Genomic DNA, 25,569 nt, shown 5'->3' on the forward strand with positions numbered 1-25,569 from the left:
ACCTTGAACAAGAAGGTCTCGTCTCAAAGGTAGCTTCCATGGTGGAGCCGATGACATATTCACCAGCTCTGCATACCAAGTCCTGCGTGGCCACGCAGGAGCTATCAAGATCACCGACGCCCTCTCCTGACGGATCCTGGCTACCAGCCTGGGGATGAGAGGAAACGGCGGGAATACATAAGCTAGTTTGAAGGTCCAAGGTGCTACTAGTGCATCTACTAGAGTCGCCTTGGGATCCCTGGATCTGGACCCGTAGCAAGGAACCTTGAAGTTCTGACGAGAGGCCATCAGATCCATGTCTGGAATGCCCCACAGTTGAGTAATTTGGGCAAAGATTTCCGGATGGAGTTCCCACTCCCCCGGATGTAATGTCTGACGACTCAGAAAATCCGCTTCCCAATTTTCCACTCCTGGGATGTGGATTGCAGACAGGTGGCAGGAGTGAGTCTCCGCCCATTGAATGATTTTGGTCACTTCTTCCATCGCCAGGGAACTCCTTGTTCCCCCCTGATGGTTGATGTACGCAACAGTCGTCATGTTGTCTGATTGAAACCGTATGAACTTGGCCTTTGCTAGCTGAGGCCAAGCCTTGAGAGCATTGAATATCGCTCTTAGTTCCAGAATATTTATCGGTAGAAGAGATTCTTCCCGAGACCAAAGACCCTGAGCTTTCAGGGATCCCCAGACCGCGCCCCAGCCCATCAGACTGGCGTCGGTCGTGACAATGACCCACTCTGGTCTGCGGAAGGTCATCCCTTGTGACAGGTTGTCCAGGGACAGCCACCAACGGAGTGAGTCTCTAGTCCTCTGATTTACTTGTATCTTCGGAGACAAGTCTGTATAGTCCCCATTCCACTGACTGAGCATGCACAGTTGTAATGGTCTTAGATGAATGCGCGCAAAAGGAACTATGTCCATTGCCGCTACCATCAAACCTATTACTTCCATGCACTGCGCTATGGAAGGAAGAGGAACGGAATGAAGTGTCCGACAAGAGTTTAGAAGTTTTGTTTTTCTGGCCTCTGTCAGAAAAATCCTCATTTCTAAGGAGTCTATTATTGTTCCCAAGAAGGGAACCCTTGTCGACGGAGATAGAGAACTCTTTTCCACGTTCACTTTCCATCCGTGAGATCTGAGAAAGGCCAGGACTATGTCCGTGTGAGCCTTTGCTTGAGGAAGGGACGACGCTTGAATCAGAATGTCGTCCAAGTAAGGTACTACTGCAATGCCCCTTGGTCTTAGCACCGCTAGAAGGGACCCTAGTACCTTTGTGAAAATCCTTGGAGCAGTGGCTAATCCGAAAGGAAGCGCCACGAACTGGTAATGCTTGTCCAGGAATGCGAACCTTAGGAACCGATGATGTTCCTTGTGGATAGGAATATGTAGATACGCATCCTTTAAATCCACCGTGGTCATGAATTGACCTTCCTGGATGGAAGGAAGAATTGTTCGAATGGTTTCCATTTTGAACGATGGAACCTTGAGAAACTTGTTTAAGATCTTGAGATCTAAGATTGGTCTGAACGTTCCCTCTTTTTTGGGAACTATGAACAGATTGGAGTAGAACCCCATCCCTTGTTCTCCTAATGGAACAGGATGAATCACTCCCATTTTTAACAGGTCTTCTACACAATGTAAGAATGCCTGTCTTTTTATGTGGTCTGAAGACAATTGAGACCTGTGGAACCTCCCCCTTGGGGGAAGCCCCTTGAATTCCAGAAGATAACCTTGGGAGACTATTTCTAGTGCCCAAGGATCCAGAACATCTCTTGCCCAAGCCTGAGCGAAGAGAGAGAGTCTGCCCCCCACCAGATCCGGTCCCGGATCGGGGGCCAACATTTCATGCTGTCTTGGTAGCAGTGGCAGGTTTCTTGGCCTGCTTTCCCTTGTTCCAGCCTTGCATTGGTCTCCAGGCTGGCTTGGCTTGAGAAGTATTACCCTCTTGCTTAGAGGACGTAGCACTTGGGGCTGGTCCGTTTCTACGAAAGGGACGAAAATTAGGTTTATTTTTGGCCTTGAAAGACCTATCCTGAGGAAGGGCGTGGCCCTTACCCCCAGTGATATCAGAGATAATCTCTTTCAAGTCAGGGCCAAACAGCGTTTTCCCCTTGAAAGGAATGTTAAGGAGTTTGTTCTTGGAAGACGCATCAGCTGACCAAGATTTCAACCAAAGCGCTCTGCGCGCCACAATAGCAAACCCAGAATTCTTTGCCGCTAACCTAGCCAATTGCAAAGTGGCGTCTAGGGTGAAAGAATTAGCCAATTTGAGAGCACGGATTCTGTCCATAATCTCCTCATAAGGAGGAGAATCACTATCGATCGCCTTTACTAGCTCATCGAACCAGAAACACGCGGCTGTAGTGACAGGGACAATGCATGAAATTGGTTGTAGAAGGTAACCCTGCTGAACAAACATCTTTTTAAGCAAACCTTCTAATTTTTTATCCATAGGATCTTTGAAAGCACAACTATCTTCTATGGGTATAGTGGTGCGTTTGTTTAAAGTAGAAACCGCTCCCTCGACCTTGGGGACTGTCTGCCATAAGTCCTTTCTGGGGTCGACCATAGGAAACAATTTTTTAAATATGGGGGGAGGGACGAAAGGTATACCGGGCCTTTCCCATTCTTTATTTACAATGTCCGCCACCCGCTTGGGTATAGGAAAAGCTTCTGGGAGCCCCGGGACCTCTAGGAGCTTGTCCATTTTACATAGTTTCTCTGGGATGATCAAATTCTCACAATCATCCAGAGTGGATAATACCTCCTTAAGCAGAGTGCGGAGATGTTCCAACTTAAATTTAAATGTAATCACATCGGGTTCAGCTTGTTGAGAAATTTTCCCTGAATCTGAAATTTCTCCCTCAGACAAAACCTCCCTGGCCCCCTCAGACTGGTGTAGGGGCATTTCAGAACCATTATCATCAGCGTCCTCATGCTCTTCAGTATCTAAAACAGAGCAGTCGCGCTTACGCTGATAAGTGGGCATTTTGGCTAAAATGTTTTTGATAGAATTATCCATTACAGCCGTTAATTGTTGCATAGTAAGGAGTATTGGCGCGCTAGATGTACTAGGGGCCTCCTGAGTGGGCAAGACTCGTGTAGACGAAGGAGGGAATGATGCAGTACCATGCTTACTCCCCTCACTTGAGGAATCATCTTGGGCATCATTTTCAGTGTCACATAAATCACATTTATTTAAATGAGAAGGAACCCTGGCTTCCCCACATTCAGAACACAGTCTATCTGGTAGTTCAGACATGTTAAACAGGCATAAACTTGATAACAAAGTACAAAAAACGTTTTAAAATAAAACCGTTACTGTCACTTTAAATTTTAAACTGAACACACTTTATTACTGCAATTGCGAAAAAGTATGAAGGAATTGTTCAAAATTCACCAAAATTTCACCACAGTGTCTTAAAGCCTTAAAAGTATTGCACACCAAATTTGGAAGCTTTAACCCTTAAAATAACGGAACCGGAGCCGTTTTTAACTTTAACTTTAACCCCTTTACAGTCCCTGGTATCTGCTTTGCTGAGACCCAACCAAGCCCAAAGGGGAATACGATACCAAATGACGCCTTCAGAAAGTCTTTTCTATGTATCAGAGCTCCTCACACATGCGACTGCATGTCATGCCTCTCAAAAACAAGTGCGCAATACCGGCGCGCAAATGAGGCTCTGCCTATGATTAGGGAAAGCCCCTAAAGAATAAGGTGTCTAAAACAGTGCCTGCCGATATTATTTCACCAAAATACCCAGATTAAATGATTCCTCAAGGCTAAATATGTGTAATATATGAATCGATTTAGCCCAGAAAATGTCTACAGTCTTAATAAGCCCTTGTGAAGCCCTTATTTACTGTCTGAATAAAAATGGCTTACCGGATCCCATAGGGAAAAATGACAGCTTCCAGCATTACATCGTCTTGTTAGAATGTGTCATACCTCAAGCAGCAAAAGACTGCTCACTGTTCCCCCAACTGAAGTTAATTCCTCTCAACAGTCCTGTGTGGAACAGCCATGGATTTTAGTAACGGTTGCTAAAATCATTTTCCTCTTACAAACAGAAATCTTCATCTCTTTTCTGTTTCAGAGTAAATAGTACATACCAGCACTATTTTAAAATAACAAACTCTTGATTGAATAATAAAAACTACAGTTAAACACTTAAAAAACTCTAAGCCATCTCCGTGGAGATGTTGCCTGTACAACGGCAAAGAGAATGACTAGGGTAGGCGGAGCCTAGGAGGGATCATGTGACCAGCTTTGCTGGGCTCTTTGCCATTTCCTGTTGGGGAAGAGAATATCCCACAAGTAAGGATGACGCCGTGGACCGGACACACCTATGTTGGAGAAAGTTAAAATCTTATGGAATGCAAAGGCTCAAACTGAGCCTGCTACAAAAATCTTAAAACAAAGAAAAAGTTACAAGAAGAGCAACAGATGTAAACAGGCCTGATACTATCAGGTTCTGACAAAAGTATACACGTCTGGCACATCCGCCAGACACTTGTGTAAAAAAAGATAATGCAGAAAACTGACCCTTCAGAGAACTGACTGACAAACCGTCCTCCAGACAAACCTGGAGAAGGGCAAAACCCCTAGGAATCCTGACCCTACTTCCAAGAGAAGACCAGACCATGGATTCACACCAATCGGGGAATATACGCCATACCTTATGGTAAAAGAAACTAGAAACAGACTTGCGAGCCTGAATCATGATCTCAATGACCGATTCAGAAAAACCACGCTTAGACATAACTAAGCAGTCAATCTCCAAGCAGAAAGCTTCAGAGAAAAAGAAGTTGAAAGAAAGAAAAGACCCTGAACTAGAAGGTCCTTCCACAGAACAACCACCAAGATTGAAAAAATACATCTCCGCTAGGTCTGAAAACAAGATCCTGCGACTATGCAGGAACTTATAATACTGATGCTCACTCCCATTTGATACGAGCAAAGACTCAAAAAGGAAAGCCATCAGACTGAAATCCCAAGGAACTGCCAGGGTATTTAGCAGAGCAGCCTGCTAATCTCTGACCCTACACATAACCTGGAAACTTGGGGTACTATTATCTCCAACTCCAGCACCCCCCATGTGAAAGTTAACCTGGAGAAACCTCCGGGAAAACCCACTCCCAGGATGAAAAAAACTAACAGCTCAGAAAGTCTGCACCCAGTATACACTGAAATGAAAATAGTGGCTAAACTAGAATGTGAGCGTCCTCCCACCAAACAATCTACACCAATCATGGCAAAGGAACTTCAGGGTCCTCCCAGGTGGTTAATGTAAACCACTGAGAAGAAATAGCAACCTGAAAAACCGGATAGGACAATGGAGGCCTAGTCGTCAGAGCATTGTAGATCGCTCTTCACTCCAAGATGGTGATGTGGAGAGCAAGCTCCTCCCAAGTACATAGTCACCAACCCAACAGGCTAGCGACCGTGACTATTACTCAGAAAGGTCTCCGAAAGAATGCGCCTCAAGACAGATGCTCCTGAGAAACCCAAAAGACTCTGGAGAATGTGGGTAACGATCCCGCTACCTATTGCAAGCAAAGTGAGCGCTCTACCACTAATTTCCCTCTCTGAATCACAGGGAAGAATCTCATGTCGGCAGATCTAGATCTATCCTCTAAGACAGAGCCACAAAATCCTTGTTCCACTATCTGAACATGCATACCCGCAGACTCTCAGATGGATCAGACAAAGGGATGATGTCCAGTGAAGCAATCATCAGACCATTCCATACATCAGGCCCCTAAAAGGCCAAACCGTAGAGTGCCGAATGAGGAAAGAAGAAAAAATCCTCTATGTCCTGACCTCTGTCAAAAAATAACCTCAGAGAGAAGTAAACCAATCTGGTTCCTAAGAAACTACCTCTGTAGCTGGACCAAGGGAACTTATTTTGAGATTCACTTCCAATCGAGGAATGAAGACAGACAACATCTCAGAATGAGAGATTGCTTGTAGAACACATGGCGCCTGAACCTATTATGACGCCCAGGAATGGCACCACAGCAACTCCCTGAAACCGGATTCCTGCCAATACAGCCCCTCTGAGAGCCATGGCAAGGCCAAAGAGAAGAGCCACAAACTGAAAGTGTGTGACAGAAAGGCAAACCTCAGGAACCTGCAATATACGCGTCCTCTAGGACTATGGTCACTATGAATTGACCCTTCCCAGTTAAAAAGGAAGAAAAGAACCACTGGTTTCCAATTGAAGAATGGTATCCCGAGACAACCTGTTGAGACACTTTCCCTCCTAATCAGGAACCTCAAAGAGGAAAGATAAAATTCTAGGCGAAATCCCAAAACACCACAAAAATGTCTCACTGTTATCTGGCCTGCAGATAAAAATGAAAGGTGGAACCTGCCTCAGGCAGAGAAGGAATGATTTCTATGTGGAAACCCTGATGTACTATGTCCACAGACTATCTTGGACATCTCGCATCCAAATTTGAAGACAGAGAGAATCAACCCCCCACTTGGACTATTCCTGGATTGGGGGCAAACTCCTTTAATATCAGAACTATGCCCTACAGATCAGGAGCAAACAAGGTCTTACCCTTTGTACGGATGTACCAGAAACATGGAAAAATCCACTGTCCAAAAAGCCTCCTCCTTGCACTAGAGGCAAAGAGAATGACTGGGGGTTATGGGTATGGGAAGTGACATATATAGCAGCTTTGCTGTGGCGCCCTTCGCCTCCTCCTGCTGGCCAGGAGTGATATTCCCACTAGTAATTGATGATTCCGTGGACTCACCATATCTTAGGAAAGAAATATGAATCATCATTTGAATTGTTTCTATTAAATCAGATGGTTTTGGACTATGCTTTGCATGATATAGTGCCAAGCTTGTTACTTACACCTAGATTGATGGGATTTGTTATTTAAAATTGATGTGCACTATTGTCTGTTTGCTCAATTATTAGCGGATCACTTACTATTGCTGATTATATGTACTGTATAGATAAATGTGTAAGGCTTTGTCCTGTTATTGCTATACGTATAGTCCTTAGCACTTGTCTTTTTTTATATTTTTAATCAATTATAAATATGTACAAAATTCAACCTCCAGTATATATCTGTTATTTTAAGAGTGGACTAGATATTTTCCCCTAACCTTATAGCTCGTTATTTACCATTGCATATAGATATTCAAGAAACTTTTATGTTAGAATGAAGTACAGGCTTACTTTGTTAAGAGGCCCCTTGCATTAGTGGAGAGTTAACAAAATTAAAATATCCCACCTTGGTAATATTGGCAAAACCATACTTATGCATCTCATGCACCTCAACACCATCTAAGCGCCTCTTCACTGCTGCAGGCAAAATAGCTTGCAAAAATACAGCCAGCCTCAGCCAGGAGCATGTGTTCATGTTAACATTTTTGCATTTTAATATAAAGTTTCTGGAAGAGTGAATAACAGAATGTTATAAACAGTGATAGTCTACCTTTTTTTCAAACAGTTCATGGTTTTGTTTTGCTTAATTATACAAATTTGTTCTGCTGCTTAACAATTGGACAAACAGTTGTATTAATGTAAAGTTGTAAACTTTTATTCTGAAGTTTTATGTTTTTAACACTCAGTATATGTATTAAAAATTGGCCGATTAATCGATTATGAAAAATGAAATTTATGCTTACCTCATAAATTTGTTTCTTTCTTGACACAGTGAATCCACGGATCATCATAATTACTATTGGGAATATCACTCCTGGCCTGCAGGAGGAAGCAAAGAGTACCACAGCCAAAGTTGTTAAATACCACTCCCCTTACCCACAACCCCCAGTCATTTGACCAAAGGGAAAGGAAGTAATATAAGGTGCAGAGGTGCCTAAGGTTTATATAAAAATAAACTGTCTAAAAATACAGGGCGGGCCGTGGACTCACCGTGTCAAGAAAGAAACAAATTTATCAGGTAAGCATAAATTTCATTTTCTTTCTAATGACACGGTGAGTCCACGGATCATCATAATTACTATTGGGAATTAATAACCAAGCTAGAGGACACGGATGATGAAGAACCTTTCTCCCAAAAGCAGCCTCAGCTGAAGCAAAAGTATCAAAATTTGTAAAATGTAGAAAAAGTGTGTAAAGATGACCAAGTGGCAGCCATGCAAACCTGATCTACAGAAGCACTATTTTTGAAAGCCCAAGTAGATGAAACAGCTCTCGTGGAATGAGCCGTGATTTTCTCAGGAGGCTGCTGACCAGCAGTCTCATATGCCAAGCGAATAACACTCCTCAACCAACAAGAAAGAGAAGTAGCCGTAGCTTTCTGACCTTTACGTTTTCCAGAAAAAACAACAAAGAAGAAGACTGGCGAAAATCCTGTAGCCTGCAAATAATATTTCAATGCACAAACTACATCCAAGTTATGCAACAAACGTTCCTTATGAGAAGAAGGATTAGGACACAAAGAAGGAACAACAATTTCTTGATTAATATTCTTATCAGAAACAACCTTGGGAAGAAAACCTAGAGCAGTACAAAGTACTACCTTATCAGAATGAAAAATAAGGAAAGGAGACTCACACTGCAGCGCAGAAAGCTCAGAAACTCTTCGAGCTGAAGAGATAGCAACCAAAAACAAAACCTTCCAGGTTAACAACTTAATATCCAAAGAATGCATAGGCTCAAACGGAGCCTGTTGAAGAACTCTCAGAACTAAATTAAAACTCCAAGGAGGAGTCACAAACTTAAACATAGGCCGGATTCTAACCAAAGCCTGACAAAAAGACAATGTCTGGCACATCCGCCAGGCGTTTATGTAACAAAAAAGATAAAGCAGAAATTTGACCCTTCAGGGTACTAGCAGACAAACCTTTCTCCAGACCCTCCTGGAGAAAAGATGAAATCCTAGGAATCCTAAATCTACTCCAAGAGTAACCCTTAGATTCACACCAATACAGATATTTTACGCCATATCTTGTAATAAATTCTTCTTGTAACAGGCTTACGCGCCTGAATCATAGTCTCAATAACCGACTCAGAAAAACCAGACTTAGATAGAATCAAGCGTTCAATCTCCAAGCAGTCAGCTTCAGAGAAACGAGATTTGGATGAAGGAAGAGCCCCTGAAGTAGAAGGTCCTTCCTTAACGGAAGACTCCATGGTGGAGACAATGACATCTCCACCAGATCTGCATACCAGATCCTGTGAGGCCAAGCCGGTGCAATGAGAATCACTGACGCCCTCTCTTGTCTGATCTGAGCAATGACCCGAGGAAGAAGGGCAAATGGAGGAAACACGTATGCCAGGCTGAACTTCCAAGAAACTTCTAGAGCATCTATTAGTACAGCTTGGAATAAAACCTTAGTCCCTGCTCCTGAACTGGAACGATCACTCCCATGTCGGAAAGATCCTGAACACAACTTAAGAATGCCTCTTTTTTTTTTATTTGATTTACAGATAACCTTAACAGATGAAACCTGCCCCTGGGAGGAAAAGTTTTTAACTCCAGCTTGTATCCCTGGGACACAATATCTACTACCCAGGGATCTGGAACATCCCTTACCCAGGCTTAAGCGAACAAAGACAGTCTGCCCCCCAAGCGATCCATTCCCGGATCGGGGCAGACCCTTCATGCTGACTGAGTCAGCAGCAGGCTTCTTAGATTGCTTCCCCTTGCTCCAGGTCTGATTGGACTTCCAAGAGGGCTTGGACTGATCCTGCTTGGAGGAGGCAGAGGAAGACTTACCAGAGAAGTTACGAAAGGAACGAAAATTACTCTTGACGACCCTTTTGTTTATTTCTCCTATCCTGAGGAAGAGAATGACCCTTCCCTCCAGTAATATCAGAAATAATCTCAGCCAAACCCGGTCCAAACAAGGTCTTACCCTTGTAAGGAATGGATAAAAGCTTAGATTTAGATGATACATCCGCAGACCAAGACTTTAACCATAAAGCCTTGTGCGCCAAAACAGCAAAGCCAGATATTTTTGCTCCCAACTTAATGACCTGTAAAGAAGCGTCCACAATAAAAGAATTAGCCAATTTTAAAGCCTTAATTCTATCCTGAATTTCCTCCAGAGGAGATCCCTGTTGAATAGAATCAGACAATGCATCAAACCAATATGCAGCCGCACTGGTAATTGTAGCAATACACAGCAGATTGCCATTGGAACCCCTGGTGAACATACATCCTTTTAAGTGAAGCTTCAAACTTCTTATCCATGGGATCCTTAAAAGAACAACTATCGTCAATAGGAATAATGGTCCTCTTAGCTATAGTGGAAATCGCTCCCTCTACCTTAGGAACCATCTGCCAAGATTCCTTAAAAGAGTCTGCAATAGGAAACATCTTCCTAAAAATGGGAGGAGAAAAAGGAATTCCAGGCTTCTCCCATTCCCGTGAAATAATTTCTCAAACACGATCTGGAACAGGAAAAACTTCCGCCACAGAAGGAACCTCAAAAAATGTGTTAAGTTTACTAGCCTTCTTGGGAGTAACTATGACCGTCCAATCAGAGTCATCCAAAGTAGCCAAAACCTCCCTGAGTAACAAACGGAGGTGTGCCAGCTTAAATCTGAAAGAAACAACCTCAGAATCAGCCAAAGGAGTCACACTTTCAGAGTCTGAAATTTCACCTTCAGACGTCTTCCTCAGTCCTATGGGAAGAAACAGACATAACTAACAGAATCAGAAATCCTTTTGCGCTTACCCTGAGACGAAAAGCAGGGCACTGCATGTGAAGAGGATAGAGATTGGGATGAATGGGGAGAAAGCTGCACTATAGCTTGAACAGGAGACTCCTGAACAACAGTCTCCTTAGAAAATGAAGGCTCTGTATCAAAAAGCCTATCCCTATACTGTAAAATTCTCTCTATACATGAGGAACAGAAAGGGATAGGTGGCTCTACATTAGAATCAAGACATAAAGAGCAAGTCACAGCTTGCAAGTCCTCTTGATCCATCTTTAGCACACACAAAAATAAACAGTAAAAATAAATATGTTACTGTCACTTTAAGAAACCAAACAAACGTTGTCCAGTGAGAGCAAATAAAACAAAGTAAACCTCAGTGCAAACCCCCACACCACAGCGGAAAGTGAACGAAGCAACAATCGATCCAGAACTCCAACAGCAACCGCTCACAAGAAAAACGTCTCAATGCTTCACCAGAAAGCAGCCGACAAGAAAAACATAGCCCCAGAAATAACGCGTAACAAACCGCGCAAAGCTAACTCCGCCCATAGTGGGCATACACAAACACCTCCCGGCCGGCATGACACATGGCGAAACAAACAGCCGCCGGGAGGAAAGGAGCGCACTAAGTAAAAACACACTGACAAAAGAAATGTTTTCCCCAAGCATAGGGCAAATAAAAAACATTGCAGCAATTACCTACAACCCATAACCCAAAAGGAAGTCATAAAACAAGCAAGCCAGAAAAAGGAAAAACGTACTCCTAATAGAGCCAAACAAACCCTTCTCCAGCAGTGCCCCACAAAAACTGCCATACAAAAAATCCTGCACACACAGGAAAAACCCAATTAACCTCATAAGTGCCAAAATCTTTCTGAGCCCATCAGAAAAATAAAATTAGCACTTACATTCATCACAATCTGCCTGGCAGCAGGGCAGCTCACTAGGTTTGAAAGGGTTCCTCCCTAAAATGGACCTGTGGATACAGAAAAAAAGACCAAGTAAACTTACATAGTCTTTTTAACAATAGGGCAGCAAGAACAACCTGGGAGGTACAGAGGGGATTATACCCGCAAGTTCCCAAAAGCTTAAAAGCCACCACTACTCTACTGAAGAGACTGAAGTGGACTACGGCTATACCCTTAAAAAAACCAAAGCAAACCTGCTTTGCTTTAAAAAAATAACAAACTCTTTATTGAAGAATCAGACACCTAACTTCACGACCTACTTGTACTACAAGCAAAGAGAATGACTGGGGGTTGTGGGTAAGGGGAGTGGTATTTAACAGCTTTGGTTGTGGTGCTCTTTGCCTCCTCTTGCAGGCTAGGAGTGATATTCCCAATAGTAATTATGATGATTCGTGGACTCACCATGTCATTAGAAAGAAAGAATAGTTAGTTGCAGCCCTAAACTGAATGTATTACAACCACAAACTAAAAAATAATATATAATTATATAAAAAATAATAATCTTAAAGCTAAAACAGACTGTAAAATCTAGACACTTCAGGGTAGATTTATCAATGTGCGGGCGGACATGATCCGTTGTAGCGGATCATGTCCGCTGCACAACGATAAATGCCGATAGCATAGGCTGTCGGCATTTATCGTTGCACAAGCATTTCTAGTGAAATGCTAGTGCAATGCCGCTCCCTGCACATTTGCGGCCAATCGGCTGCAAGCAGGGGGTGTCAATCAACCCGATCGTATTACACCTGTACCTGTATGAGTTATATATTCTATTCCTCTGATACACTTAATTGATTATCATACAAAGCTTGTCTTTTGCTTCTTGTTGTGTTCTTCTTAAATTCACTTTGAGCTAATGCAACTTTTAAGCCAGTGATAGCCAACTCCCTAACACACAGAGGCTATAGATCAATATTTTAAATCCTTAAGAGCTGTACATATATTTAACCACACAAATAATCTATTTCCTAAAGATGTCCCAGTGGCATATGTAATTTAGGTAATGTTGCAGGGTCAGCTCTATCTGGGGTTCTCCCATTCAGAGGGCTCTAAATTGTAACTATCTTTTTGGCCATTCCCAAAGAACAACTTTTTTTTTTAATTTCCACTTATTTCCCAAGGGGCCTCAAAAACAAGTGCAAAGGTATGCAAGTGGCCATCCCAGTTTTAAATCCTATAAATTCTATATCAGATCTATGTTAAAGTGATATTCTAGTGTAAAAAAAATTGCTCCTTTTTGTTAGAGTATTTTTTTTTTTTTTTTAAACAAATGTATGTTAAATATGTGTTTAACATATGGAGAAGGCTTAAATACATGGTCAAAGTTGTGCTCCTGTGCAACTTCAGAGGAAGCCACAGTTGTTGAGCATATGAGTAGCAGGTCAACATGTGTATGCTCCAATCACAGACCATAACCTCATTTAGAGTAGAAAATGGGTGACCCAGGAGTGCAACTCTAAATACGTGTTTAACCCCTTTTGAAGGAGTTAAACACATTGCCAAAAAAATTGATTTGTTTCAAAATAAAATGCACGAAACAGTTAATTAAATAGACATTCTATCAAGCAGCTGATCCATCTCAACTTACTACACAGTAAATCCATACTTTCAGTATTGCTATCAATTATACTTAAACAACCATCATATTCTTCTTTTTTTTAAATTTGTCCCAAAATGCTCACTTGTCTATCAAAATGCCCAATTTCTGAAATGAGCAGTGCACCATTATAAACTTAAATTATTTTATTTTTTTAAAAACAACAACAAAAAACAACACTATTTTAATGTTTGTTTTGGTAATGAATAAATTATGTTTTTCCTATAGCTAATATAACGCAGTGACAAAAATGTTTAAAGATGATGTGCTAATCCAATATTGCAACAACATTATAAATTATAGCTCCGTCATATCTGTGTGTGTGTATGCACCAGTATTATTTTATATATACATATATAGGGCAGCGTATGTGAGTGCATATGTATGTATATAATTTCTTTAATATGTATGCGTGTATACAAATACACATTTTAGATTTAAACATCAGTGGTTTGCAGTAGTTGGAGAGGTTTCCTAAACCACTATTTCTGGCTAACTAAATGAATGATAATGTGTTTACATAACAACCACATATATAACATGCAGTCGGCTGTGCAAGGAATTCCACTCTAATGCTGTACACCAATGCCCTGCTCTGTAGCACTATAAAGGTCTAATGTTGTGTACAGGAGCAAACCCTGTCCTCCACTAGTGTGTGTGGCAGATGTTAATATCAGGTGGCTGTAGTTCCCATATGTAAAGCATTATTTATTAAATCTATGCATTTGCAGACTTTATGGAGATTTTATTCTTACCTAAACTTACCTGTGAACTAGTAGGAGACAGCAAATGATTATGTGCAAATTACTGATACCCATGAAGTAGAAAATACATGTTACATATGCCCTAACCATGAGTCTCCTAGTAGAAAATGCATTATCACCAGTTATGTAGCTAAAAACATGTAAAATCATTATACTCTGCTTCTAGGACACACATCTTCCCTGGCAGAGATTCACTTGCTCTAATATGTTTAAAAAAACTGCAAGTTAGCCCCTTTGCTGAGATAAATGGCGGCAGGTCTAGAGATTGTGGTTTCGCACAAGTTGGCACTTAGGGGGTTAAACATATACAGTATCCAGTCTGAATTTTTAGCTATCCACCATCCTCTTATTATGGTAACATTCCCTTACTTTTAAAATGTTATTTATCTAGAAACAATTTCAAAGATTTATTGAACAAAAATTAGCTAGCCTGGACAACAAGAAATAAACCTCCCTGACATTTCTAACAACTAATTACATTGCAATTAACAGGCGTTGGTGTAGACTTTTAAAAATTGTGATAAATATATATATACAAGCATACCTATATCTATATACTGTGTATATATATATATGCGACTAGTCAGTGAGTGGTTTAATTTTATTTGGCCTTACCTTCCCAGTTGTCATTGCACAGTGACGTGAGATCCAGGCGAGGCACCTCTGTAACAAAGCCCTCCTCAACAACATCCACCTCCAGACTTCTCTGCTGCCGAGATTCTGAGCTTTTCTGATGTTCCTGAATCTTCATCTTTGCGTTCTACAGAAATCCCAAAAGTGGAACAATTTTACAAAAAAAATTGTGTTTATAGAAATATGCTGCAGGCTACAAAAAGATGCAACAAACAGTGTCTTTAAACTCTCGCACAAATGACGGCTGCACTCAAGCTTTGTACATGATCTGCGACTCATGCATGAGAACTGGAAACTGGATCCACATGGAGAATAAAATGTCCCTTTGCATAGCACCCCTGATCATTCCCTGTGTTCTCAATAAAACTAAAATACAGAAGCAGCCTGAATTTACAGATCATTTACACATTTTTCAGATTGGCCCTTCAGGAATTACCACTCCCTTTGCCACAATGACAAGACAAAAACAAGGCTTGTGTAATAATTGTTGCTAAGGCTGATACAGCAACACTCCGTCTTTGCTGGGACTCCCTCATGCAAGAGGGCTGAGCAGTACTGAAAGCATACAGCAGTGTGCACTGGATCTTCCTCTGCAGGCGCAACTAATCAGTTTTGTAAAGTTAATCTGCTCTGGGTGCACATTCTCCCCTTGACCTGTGTATTTTTTCTAGCTGGGGCTGCTTGAGGAGGAGGGGGTAATCTAGGTCTATTTATAGGGGAGCTCTGGGTACAAAGGCAGCACAGAGCACATGCAGTCAGTCAGCAATGGGGTTTGGCAGCTCAGCTGGAAACAATACGAGAGCTTGGGTGAATGCCAAATCACAGCGATAGATTGAAGGACAGCAAGATATGTATACAGTGTATCATCACTCGATGGTTTCACAATACTAGATTCTTACACCCACTCAATCAAGGTTACAGCTAGCTTGTAGCAAGTTAACCATCTATGTGAATCTAGCGAACAAGCTGCCGGCTTTAGAAAAGCAGAACTATTACTAATTTACATATTCAAGACAAATAAAATCAGTTTAACAAATTCTTAGTAGTGCAGACTCATTTTAAATATTTTACATTTATGTTAAATTTGCAGCAGGGATACCACTTGAATCAAATAAAGGAGCCTAATACAGTGTTTTATTTTTTTTTAATAATTATAATGCCTCTAGCAAAATGAAATCCCAACATGTTCAGTCAAAACTCCAATAAAATAGCATCAATGATTACAGCAGCATATTTTTGTAGAATTACATAAACCATATTGGTTTAGGTTTAATAAAGAAAAACATATTACAGAACATTCTAGTTTAATAAATTGATCTCCTTTGTTGGATAATTTTATTATTAAAAAAAAAAAAAAAAAAAACTTATTGCAAACTTATTTTGCAAGCAGGCTAAACACATGGTTAAAACTTGCACACTCTTCCACATCATTCCTAAGTAATGCAATGTGTTGCAGCTACCGAGCCCAACTTGCACTGTGTTTGAGCTATTAAACAGTGTAAAAACCTATTAGAGCATGTCATCATTAGACTAAAATAATCTAGGATGGTATATTAACTACACATAAAAGCGAATAGTATCCTCGCCATTTCAAAACAACATGATGTAATACAAACTGCAATTCAAATAAAAAAAAGACAGTGTTTTTGTTGGATTTTTTGGCTCCAAATGCATACACCCAAAACATGCCCTGAAAGCAGATTGGTACCTATGTTTACAGATCAACAATGGTATCAAACAAAAAACCCCAGAAATTGTACTTCCCTTTAATGTAAGAAATGACTGTAGGTAAAAAAGTACAAAAGATGGCATGTGATTAGGCTACAAGCACATAAGGTATAATCACGATTGTTTTCCTTTAGTACAGCAGAGTCATGCCTGTTACCTGTGGTTGGATACAGTTGCCCATATAGACCTCACGCCCTCCTGCCTTTTCATTCAGTGTTTGCTTCAGTACTTCAGCAACTAACTTGTTGCTAGAGGTATGTTTTGAAGCTCACCAAGCAACAGGCTTATGGGCACACAGGAATTTCACATTTTTTTGACCCCTTAAGACCTTGTAATATGATTTGGCAGCTTTTCCTGTTTTCATTTGCTTGCATTTTAAGCAAAAGCTTCTTTTTTTAAGTCACAATACTTCCCACACTTAATACATCTTAGACAAAATCTGATTTGTAGAATGTGGCAAATAAAAAGGGCCACTGTACATTAAAATGATTTTCTGCACCTAAAATAAAGTTTTTATAAAATGTCATAATACCGTCTTTCCTTTAATAAAACAACATTTTGTTTGTTCTGGTGATAGCATGTTATACGGTCTACAAATGGAGTTGTCCTCAGCAGCAAGCGTGCATGCGGCTCAGTTTCTATTATTATTAATTGAAACCGCTATAACATTGAACTCTCTTGTATCGCTGAGGCCCAACAGCTGCATCCACTGCTTAAAGGGACACTGAACCCAATTTTTTTCTTTCATGATTCAGATACAGCATGCCATTTTAAGCAACTTTCTAATTGACTTATATTATCATTTTTTCTTCGTCCTCTTGCTATGTTTATTTGAAAAAGAAGGCATCTAAGCTATTTCTTGGTTTAGAACTCTGGACAGCACTTTTTTTATTGGTGGATGAATTTATCCACCAATCAGCAAGGACAACCCAGGTTATTCACCAAAAATGTGCCGGCATCTAAACTTACATTCTTGCATTTCAAATAAAGATACAAAGAGAATGAAGAAAATTTGATAATAGGAGTAAATTAGAAAGTTGCTTAAAATGTCATGCTCTAACTGAATCACGAAAGAAAAAAAACATAATTTATGTAAGAACTTACCTGATAAATTCATTTCTTTCATATTAGCAAGAGTCAATGAGCTAGTGACGTATGGGATATACATTCCTACCAGGAGGGGCAAAGTTTCCCAAACCTCAAAATGCCTATAAATACACCCCCACCACACCCACAATTCAGTTTAACGAATAGCCAAGAAGTGGGGTGATAAGAAAGGAGCGAAAGCATCAACAAGGAATTGGAATAATTGTGCTTTATACAAAAAAATCATAACCACCACAAAAAGGGTGGGCCTCATGGACTCTTGCCAATATGAAAGAAATGAATTTATCAGGTAAGTTCTTACATAAATTATGTTTTCCTTCATGTAATTGGCAAGAGTCCATGAGCTAGTGACGTATGGGATAGCAAATACCCAAGATGTGGAACTCCCCGCAAGAGTCACTAGAGAGGGAGGATTAAAAATTAAAGACAGCCAATTCCGCTGAAAAAAGAATCCACAACCCAAATAAAAAATTTTAATCTTATAATGAAAAAAAAACTGAAATTATAAGCAGAAGAATCAAACTGAAACAGCTGCCTGAAGAACTTTTCTACCAAAAGCTGCTTCTGAAGAAGAAAAAATATCAAAATGGTAGAATTTAGTAAAAGTATGCAAAGAAGACCAAGTTGCTGCTTTGCAAATCTGATCAACAGAAGCTTCATTCTTAAAAGCCCAGGAAGTAGAAACTGACCTAGTAGAATGAGCCATAATCCTCTGAGGCGGGGATTTACCCGACTCCACATAAGCATGATGAATCAAAAGTTTTAACCAAGAAGCCAAAGAAATAGCAGACGCTTTCTGACCTTTCTTAGGACCAGAAAAGATAACAAATAGACTAAAAGTCTTTCTGAAATCTTTAGTAGCTTCAACATAATATTTCAAAGCTCTTACCACATCCAAAGAATGCAAAGATGTTTCCAAAGAATTCTTAGGATTAGGACACAATGAAGGGACAACAATTTCTCTACTAATGTTGTTGGAATTCACAACCTTAGGTAAAAATTTAAATGAAGTACGCAAAACCGCCTTATCCTGATGAAAAATCAGAAAAGGAGACTCACAAGAAAGAGCAGATAACTCAGAAACTCTTCTAGCAGAAGAAATAGCCAAAAGAAACAACACTTTCCAAGAAAGTAACTTAATATCCAGAGAATGCATATGCTCAAACGGAGGAGCCTGTAAAGCTCTCAAAACCAAATTAAGACTCCAAGGAGGAGAGATTGACTTAATGACAGGCTTGATACGAACCAAAGCCTGTACAAAACAACGAATGTCAGGAAGATTAGCAATTTTTCTGTGAAACAGAACAGAAAGCGCAGAGATTTGTCCTTACAAGGAACTTGCAGACAAACCCTTATCCAAACCATCCTGAAGAAACTGTAAAATTCTAGGAATTCTAAAAGAATGCCAAGAGAACTTATGAGAGGAACACCATGAAATGTAAGTCATCCAAACTCGGTAATAAATCCTTCTAGACACAGATTTACGAGCCTGCAACATAGTATTGATCACCGAGTCAGAGAAACCTCTATGACTAAGCACTAAGCGTTCAATCTCCATACCTTCAAATGTAATGATTTGAGATCCTGATGGAAAAATGGACCTTGAGATAGAAGGTCTGACCTTAACGGAAGTGGCCAAGGTTGGCTACTGGACATCCGAACAAGATCCGCATACCAAAACCTGTGTGGCCATGCTGGAGCCACCAGCAGTACAAACGAACGTTCCATTATGATTTTGGAAATCACTGTTGGAAGAAGAACTGGAGGCGGAAAGATATAAGCAGGTTGAAAATTCCAAGGAAGTGACAACTCATCCACTGCTTCTGCCTGAGGATCCCTGGATCTGGACAGATACCTGGGAAGTTTCCTGTTTAGATGAGAAGCCATCAGATCTATTTCTGGAAGCCCCCATATCTGAACAATCTGAAGAAACACATCTGGGTGAAGAGACCATTCTCCCGGATGTAAAGTCTGGCGACTGAGATAATCCGCTTCCCAATTGTTTATACCTGGGATATGAACCGCAGAGATTAGACAAGAGTGGATTCCGCCCATGCCAGTATCCGAGATACTTCTTTCATAGCCTGAGGACTGTGAGTCCCACCTTGATGATTGACATACGCCACGGTCGTGACATTGTCTGTCTGAAAACAAATAAACGATTCGCTCTTCAGAAGAGGCCAGAACTGAAGAGCTCTGAAAATCGCACAGAGTTCCAAAATATTGATTGGTAATCTCGCCTCTTGAGATTTCCAAACCCCCTGCACTGTCAGAGATCCCCAGACAGCTCCCCAACCTGAAAGACTCGCATCTGGTCCAGGTCCAGGTCGGACGAAGAAAAGAGGCCCCTTGAACTAAACGCTGGGGATATCTTTGTATAATCCCTGCACCATTGATTCAGTATGCAAAGATGAAGAGGTCTCATGTGAAAACGAGCAAAGGGGATCGCGTCCGATGCTGCAGTCATGAGACCTAAAACTTCCATGCACATAGCTACTGAAGGAAATGATTGAGACTGAAGGTTCCGACAAGACGTCTTTTGTCTGTTAAAGACAAAGTCATGGATACTGAATCTATCTGAAAGCCTAAAAAGGTTACCCTTGTCTGAAGAATCAATGAACTTTTTGGTAAATTGAACCTCCAACCATGTTCTTGAAGAAACAACACAAGTTGATTTGTGTGAGATTCTGCAGAATGTAAAGACTGAGCAAGTACCAAGATATAGTCCAAATAAGGAAACACCGCAATACCCCGCTCTCTGATTACAGAGAGAAGGGCACCGAGAACCTTTGAAAAGATCCTTGGAGCTGTTGCTAGGCCAAAAGGAAGAGCAACAAATTGGTAATGCTTGTCTAGAAAACATAATTTATGCTTACCTGATAAATTCCTTTCTCCTGTAGTGTAGTCAGTCCACGGGTCATCCATTACTTATGGGATATTAACTCCTCCCTAACAGGAAGTGCAAGAGGATCACCCAAGCAGAGCTGCTATATAGCTCCTCCCCTCTACGTCATACCCAGTCATTCGACCAAAACCAAACGAGAAAGGAGAAACTATAGAGTGCAGTGGTGACTGGAGTTTAATTTAAAATTTAGACCTGCCATAAAAAACAGGGCGGGCCGTGGACTGACTACACTACAGGAGAAAGGAATTTATCAGGTAAGCATAAATTATGTTTTCTCCTGTTAAGTGTAGTCAGTCCACGGGTCATCCATTACTTATGGGATACCAATACCAAAGCTAAAAGTACACGGATGACGGGAGGGACAGGCAGGATCTTTACACGGAAGGAACCACTGCCTGAAGAACCTTTCTCCCAAAAACAGCCTCAGAAGAAGCAAAAGTGTCAAATTTGTAAAATTTGGAAAAAGTATGAAGAGAAGACCAAGTTGCAGCCTTGCAAATCTGTTCAACAGAGGCCTCATTCTTAAAGGCCCACGTGGAAGCCACAGCTCTCGTAGAATGAGCTGTAATTCTTTCAGGAGGCTGCTGTCCAGCAGTCTCATAGGCTAAACGTATTATGCTACGAAGCCAGAAAGAGAGAGAGGTAGCAGATGCTTTTTGACCTCTCCTCTGTCCAGAATAAACGACAAACAGGGAAGAAGTTTGGCGAAAATCTTTAGTTGCCTGTAAATAAAATTTCAGGGCACGGACTACGTCTAGATTGTGCAGAAGTCGTTCCTTCTTTGAAGAAGGGTTAGGGCACAATGATGGAACAACAATCTCTTGATTGATATTCATGTTAGTGACTACCTTAGGTAAGAACCCAGGTTTAGTACGCAGAACTACCTTGTCTGAATGAAAAATCAGATAAGGAGAATCACAATGTAAGGCCGATAACTCAGAGACTCTTCGAGCCGAGGAAATAGCCATTAAAAACAGAACTCTCAAAGATAACAGCTTGATATCAATGGAATGAAGGGGTTCAAACGGAACACCCTGTAAAACGTTAAGAACTAAGTTTAAGCTCCACGGTGGAGCAACAGTCTTAAACACAGGCTTAATTCTGGCCAAAGCCTGACAAAAAGCCTGAACGTCTGGAACTTCTGACAGACGTTTGTGTAAAAGGATGGACAGAGCTGAGATCTGTCCCTTTAAAGAACTTGCAGATAAACCCTTTTCTAAACCTTCTTGTAGAAAAGACAATATCCTAGGAATCCTAACCTTACTCCATGAGTAACTCTTGGATTCGCACCAGTGTAAATATTTACGCCATATTTTATGGTTAATGTTCCTGGTAACAGGTTTCCTAGCCTGTATTAAGGTATCAATTACTGACTCCGAAAATCCACGCTTTGATAAAATCAAGCGTTCAATCTCCATGCAGTCAGCTTCAGAGAAATTAGATTTTGATGTTTGAAAGGACCCTGAATTAGAAGGTCCTGTCTCAGAGGCAGAGACCAAGGTGGACAGGATGACATGTCCACTAGATCTGCATACCAGGTCCTGCGTGGCCACGCAGGCGCTATTAGAATCACCAATGCTTTCTCCTGTTTGATCCTGGCAATCAATCGAGGAAGCATCGGGAAGGGTGGAAACACATAAGCCATCTTGAAGGTCCAAGGTGCTGTCAGAGCATCTATCAGGACCGCTCCCGGGTCCCTGGACCTGTAACAAGGAAGCTTGGCGTTCTGGCGAGACGCCATGAGATCCATATCTGGTTTGCCCCAACGTCGAAGTATTTGGGCAAAGACCTCCGGATGAAGTTCCCACTCCCCCGGATGAAAAGTCTGGCGACTTAGGAAATCCGCCTCCCAGTTCTCCACGCCTGGGATGTGGATCGCTGACAGGTGGCAAGAGTGAGACTCTGCCCAGCGAATTATCTTTGAGACTTCCATCATCGCTAGGGAACTCCTTGTCCCTCCCTGATGGTTGATGAAAGCCACAGTCGTGATGTTGTCCGACTGAAACCTGATGAACCTCAGAGTTGCTAACTGAGGCCAAAGCCAGAAGGGCATTGAAAACTGCTCTTAATTCCAGAATGTTTATTGGAAGGAGTCTCTCCCCCTGAGTCCATGATCCCTGAGCCTGGCGTCTGTTGTTACAATCGTCCAATCTGGCCTGCTGAAGGGCATCCCCCTGGACAGATGTGGCCGAGAAAGCCACCATAGAAGAGAATCTCTGGTCTCTTGATCCAGATTCAGCATAGGGGACAAATCTGAGTAATCCCCATTCCACTGACTTAGCATGCACAATTGCAGTGGTCTGAGATGCAGGCGTGCAAAAGGTACTATGTCCATTGCCGATTACCTCCATGCATTGAGCCACTGACGGGTGTTGAATGGAATGAAGGACACGGCAAACATTTAGAAGTTTTGTTAACCTGTCCTCTGTCAGGTAAATTTTCATTTCTACAGAATCTATAAGAGTCCCCAAGAAAGGAACTCTTGTGAGTGGCAATAGAGAACTCTTTTCTACGTTCACCTTCCACCCATGCGACCTTAGAAATGCCAGAACTAACTCTGTATGAGACTTGGCAGTTTGGAAACTTGACGCTTGTATCAGAATGTCGTCTAGGTACGGAGCTACCGCTATTCCTCGCGGTCTTAGTACCGCCAGAAGAGAGCCCAGAACCTTTGTAAAGATTCTTGGAGCCGTAGCTAACCCGAAGGGAAGAGCTACAAACTGGTAATGCCTGTCTAGGAAGGCAAACCTTAGGTACCGGTAATGATCCTTGTGAATCGGTATGTGAAGGTACGCATCCTTTAGATCCACTGTGGTCATGTACTGACCCTTTTGGATCATGGGTAAGATTGTCCGAATAGTTTCCATTTTGAACGATGGAACTCTTAGGAATTTGTTTAGGATCTTTAAATCCAAGATTGGTCTGAAGGTTCCTTCTTTCTTGGGAACCACAAACAGATTTGAGTAAAACCCTTGTCCGTGTTCCGACCGCGGAACCGGGTGGATCACTCCCATTAGCAAAAGATCTTGTACACAGCGTAGAAACGCCTCTTTCTTTGTCTGGTTTGTTGACAACCTTGAAAGATGAAGTCTCCCTTTTGGAGGAGAAGCTTTGAAGTCCAGAAGATATCCCTGAGATATGATCTCTAACGCCCAGGGATCCTGGACATCTCTTGCCCAAGCCTGGGCGAAGAGAGAAAGTCTGCCCCCTACTAGATCCGTTTCCGGATTGGGGGCCCTCACTTCATGCTGTCTTAGGGGCAGCAGCAGGTTTTCTGGCCTGCTTGCCCTTGTTCCAGGTCTGGTTAGGTTTCCAGCCCTGTCTGTAACGAGCAACAGTTCCTTCCTGTTTTGGAGCGGAGGAAGTTGATGCTGCTCCTGCCTTGAAGTTACGAAAGGCACGAAAATTAGACTGTCTAGCCCTTGGTTTGGCTCTGTCTTGAGGCAGGGCATGGCCCTTACCTCCAGTAATGTCAGCGATAATTTCTTTCAAACCGGGCCCAAATAATGTCTGCCCTTTGAAAGGTATGTTAAGCAATTTAGATTTAGAAGTCACATCGGCTGACCAGGATTTTAGCCACAGCGCTCTGCGCGCCTGAATGGCGAATCCGGAATTCTTAGCCGTAAGCTTAGTTAAATGTACTACGGCATCAGAAATAAATGAATTAGCTAGCTTAAGGACTCTAAGCTTGTCTATAATTTCATCCAATGGAACTGAGCTAATGGTCTCTTCTAGAGACTCAAACCAGAATGCCGCCGCAGCCGTGACAGGCGCAATGCATGCGAGGGGTTGTAATATAAAACCTTGTTGAGTAAACATTTTCTTAAGGTAACCCTCTAACTTTTTATCCATTGGATCTGAAAAGGCACAGCTATCCTCCACCGGGATAGTGGTACGCTTAGCCAGAGTAGAAACTGCTCCTTCCACCTTAGGGACCGTCTGCCATAAGTCCCGTGTGGTGGCGTCTATTGGAAACATTTTTCTAAATATAGGAGGGGGGGAAAAGGGCACACCCGGCCTATCCCACTCCTTGGTAATAATCTCTGTAAGCCTCTTAGGTATAGGAAAAACGTCAGTACACGCCGGTACCGCATAGTATCTATCCAGCCTACATAATTTCTCTGGGATTGCAACCGTGTTACAATCATTCAGAGCCGCTAATACCTCCCCTAATAATACACGGAGGTTCTCAAGCTTAAATTTAAAATTTGAAATGTCTGAGTCCAGTTTATTTGGATCAGATCCGTCACCCACAGAATGAAGCTCTCCGTCTTCATGTTCTGCCAATTGTGACGCAGTATCAGACATGGCTCTAACATTATCAGCGTACTCTGTTCTCACCCCAGAGTGGTCGCGTTTACCTCTAAGTTCTGGCAATTTAGATAAAACTTCAGTCATAACATTAGCCATGTCTTGTAAAGTGATTTGTAATGGCCGCCCTGATGTACTTGGCGTCGCAATATCACGCACCTCCTGAGCGGGAGATGCAGGTACTGACACGTGAGGAGAGTTAGTCGGCATAACTTTCCCCTCGTTGTCTGGTGAAATTTTCTTGAAATGTACAGATTGGCTTTTATTTAAAGTAGCATCAATGCAATTAGTACACAAATTTCTATTGGGCTCCACATTGGCTTTTGAACATATTGCACAAAGAGATTCCTCTGTGTCAGACATGTTAAAACAAACTAGCAATTAGCCTAGCAAGCTTGGAAAATACTTTTCAAATAAATTTACAAGCAATATAAAAAACATTACTGTGCCTTTAAGAAGCACACAAAAACTGTCACAGTTGAAATAACAATGAACCGGATTAGTTATAGAAACCAAATTTTCACAGTAAATGCATTAAGTTAGCAAAGGATTGCACCCACTAGCAATGGATGATTAACCCCTTAATACCAAAAAATGGATAACAATTGAAAATATAAGCGTTTTTATCACAGTCAAAGCACAGTCTCACAGGTCTGCTGTGAGTGATTACCTCCCTCAAAACTAGTTTTGGAGACCCCTGAGCTCTGTAGAGACGTCCTGGATCATGCAGGGAGAAAAAGGCAGACTGTGACTGAATTTCTACTGCGCAATAAAAGCGCCAAAATAGGCCCCTCCCACTCATAATACAACAGTGAGGGAAGCTCAGTAAACTGTTTTAATTCAAAACAAACGACAGCCATGTGGAAAATAACGCCCAAAACAATTTTTCACCAAGTACCTC

General features: G+C 41.6%; 1 protein-coding gene across 6 annotated transcripts in view; it reads right to left on the minus strand.

Moving 5' to 3' along the window:
• FAM13A (family with sequence similarity 13 member A) overlaps positions 1 to 25,569 on the minus strand; it is a 775,968-nt gene that overhangs the window by 108,227 nt on the left and 642,172 nt on the right. For all 6 annotated transcript variants that reach the window (XM_053703428.1, XM_053703423.1, XM_053703425.1 and 3 more), the window contains one exon: positions 14,600 to 14,744. In XM_053703428.1, coding sequence (XP_053559403.1) covers positions 14,600 to 14,744 — 145 coding nt within the window. The remainder of the gene's footprint in view (positions 1 to 14,599; positions 14,745 to 25,569) is intronic.

The sequence above is a fragment of the Bombina bombina genome, chromosome 2 (genome assembly GCF_027579735.1).
Source record: "Bombina bombina isolate aBomBom1 chromosome 2, aBomBom1.pri, whole genome shotgun sequence".
NCBI classification, from domain to species: domain Eukaryota; kingdom Metazoa; phylum Chordata; class Amphibia; order Anura; family Bombinatoridae; genus Bombina; species Bombina bombina.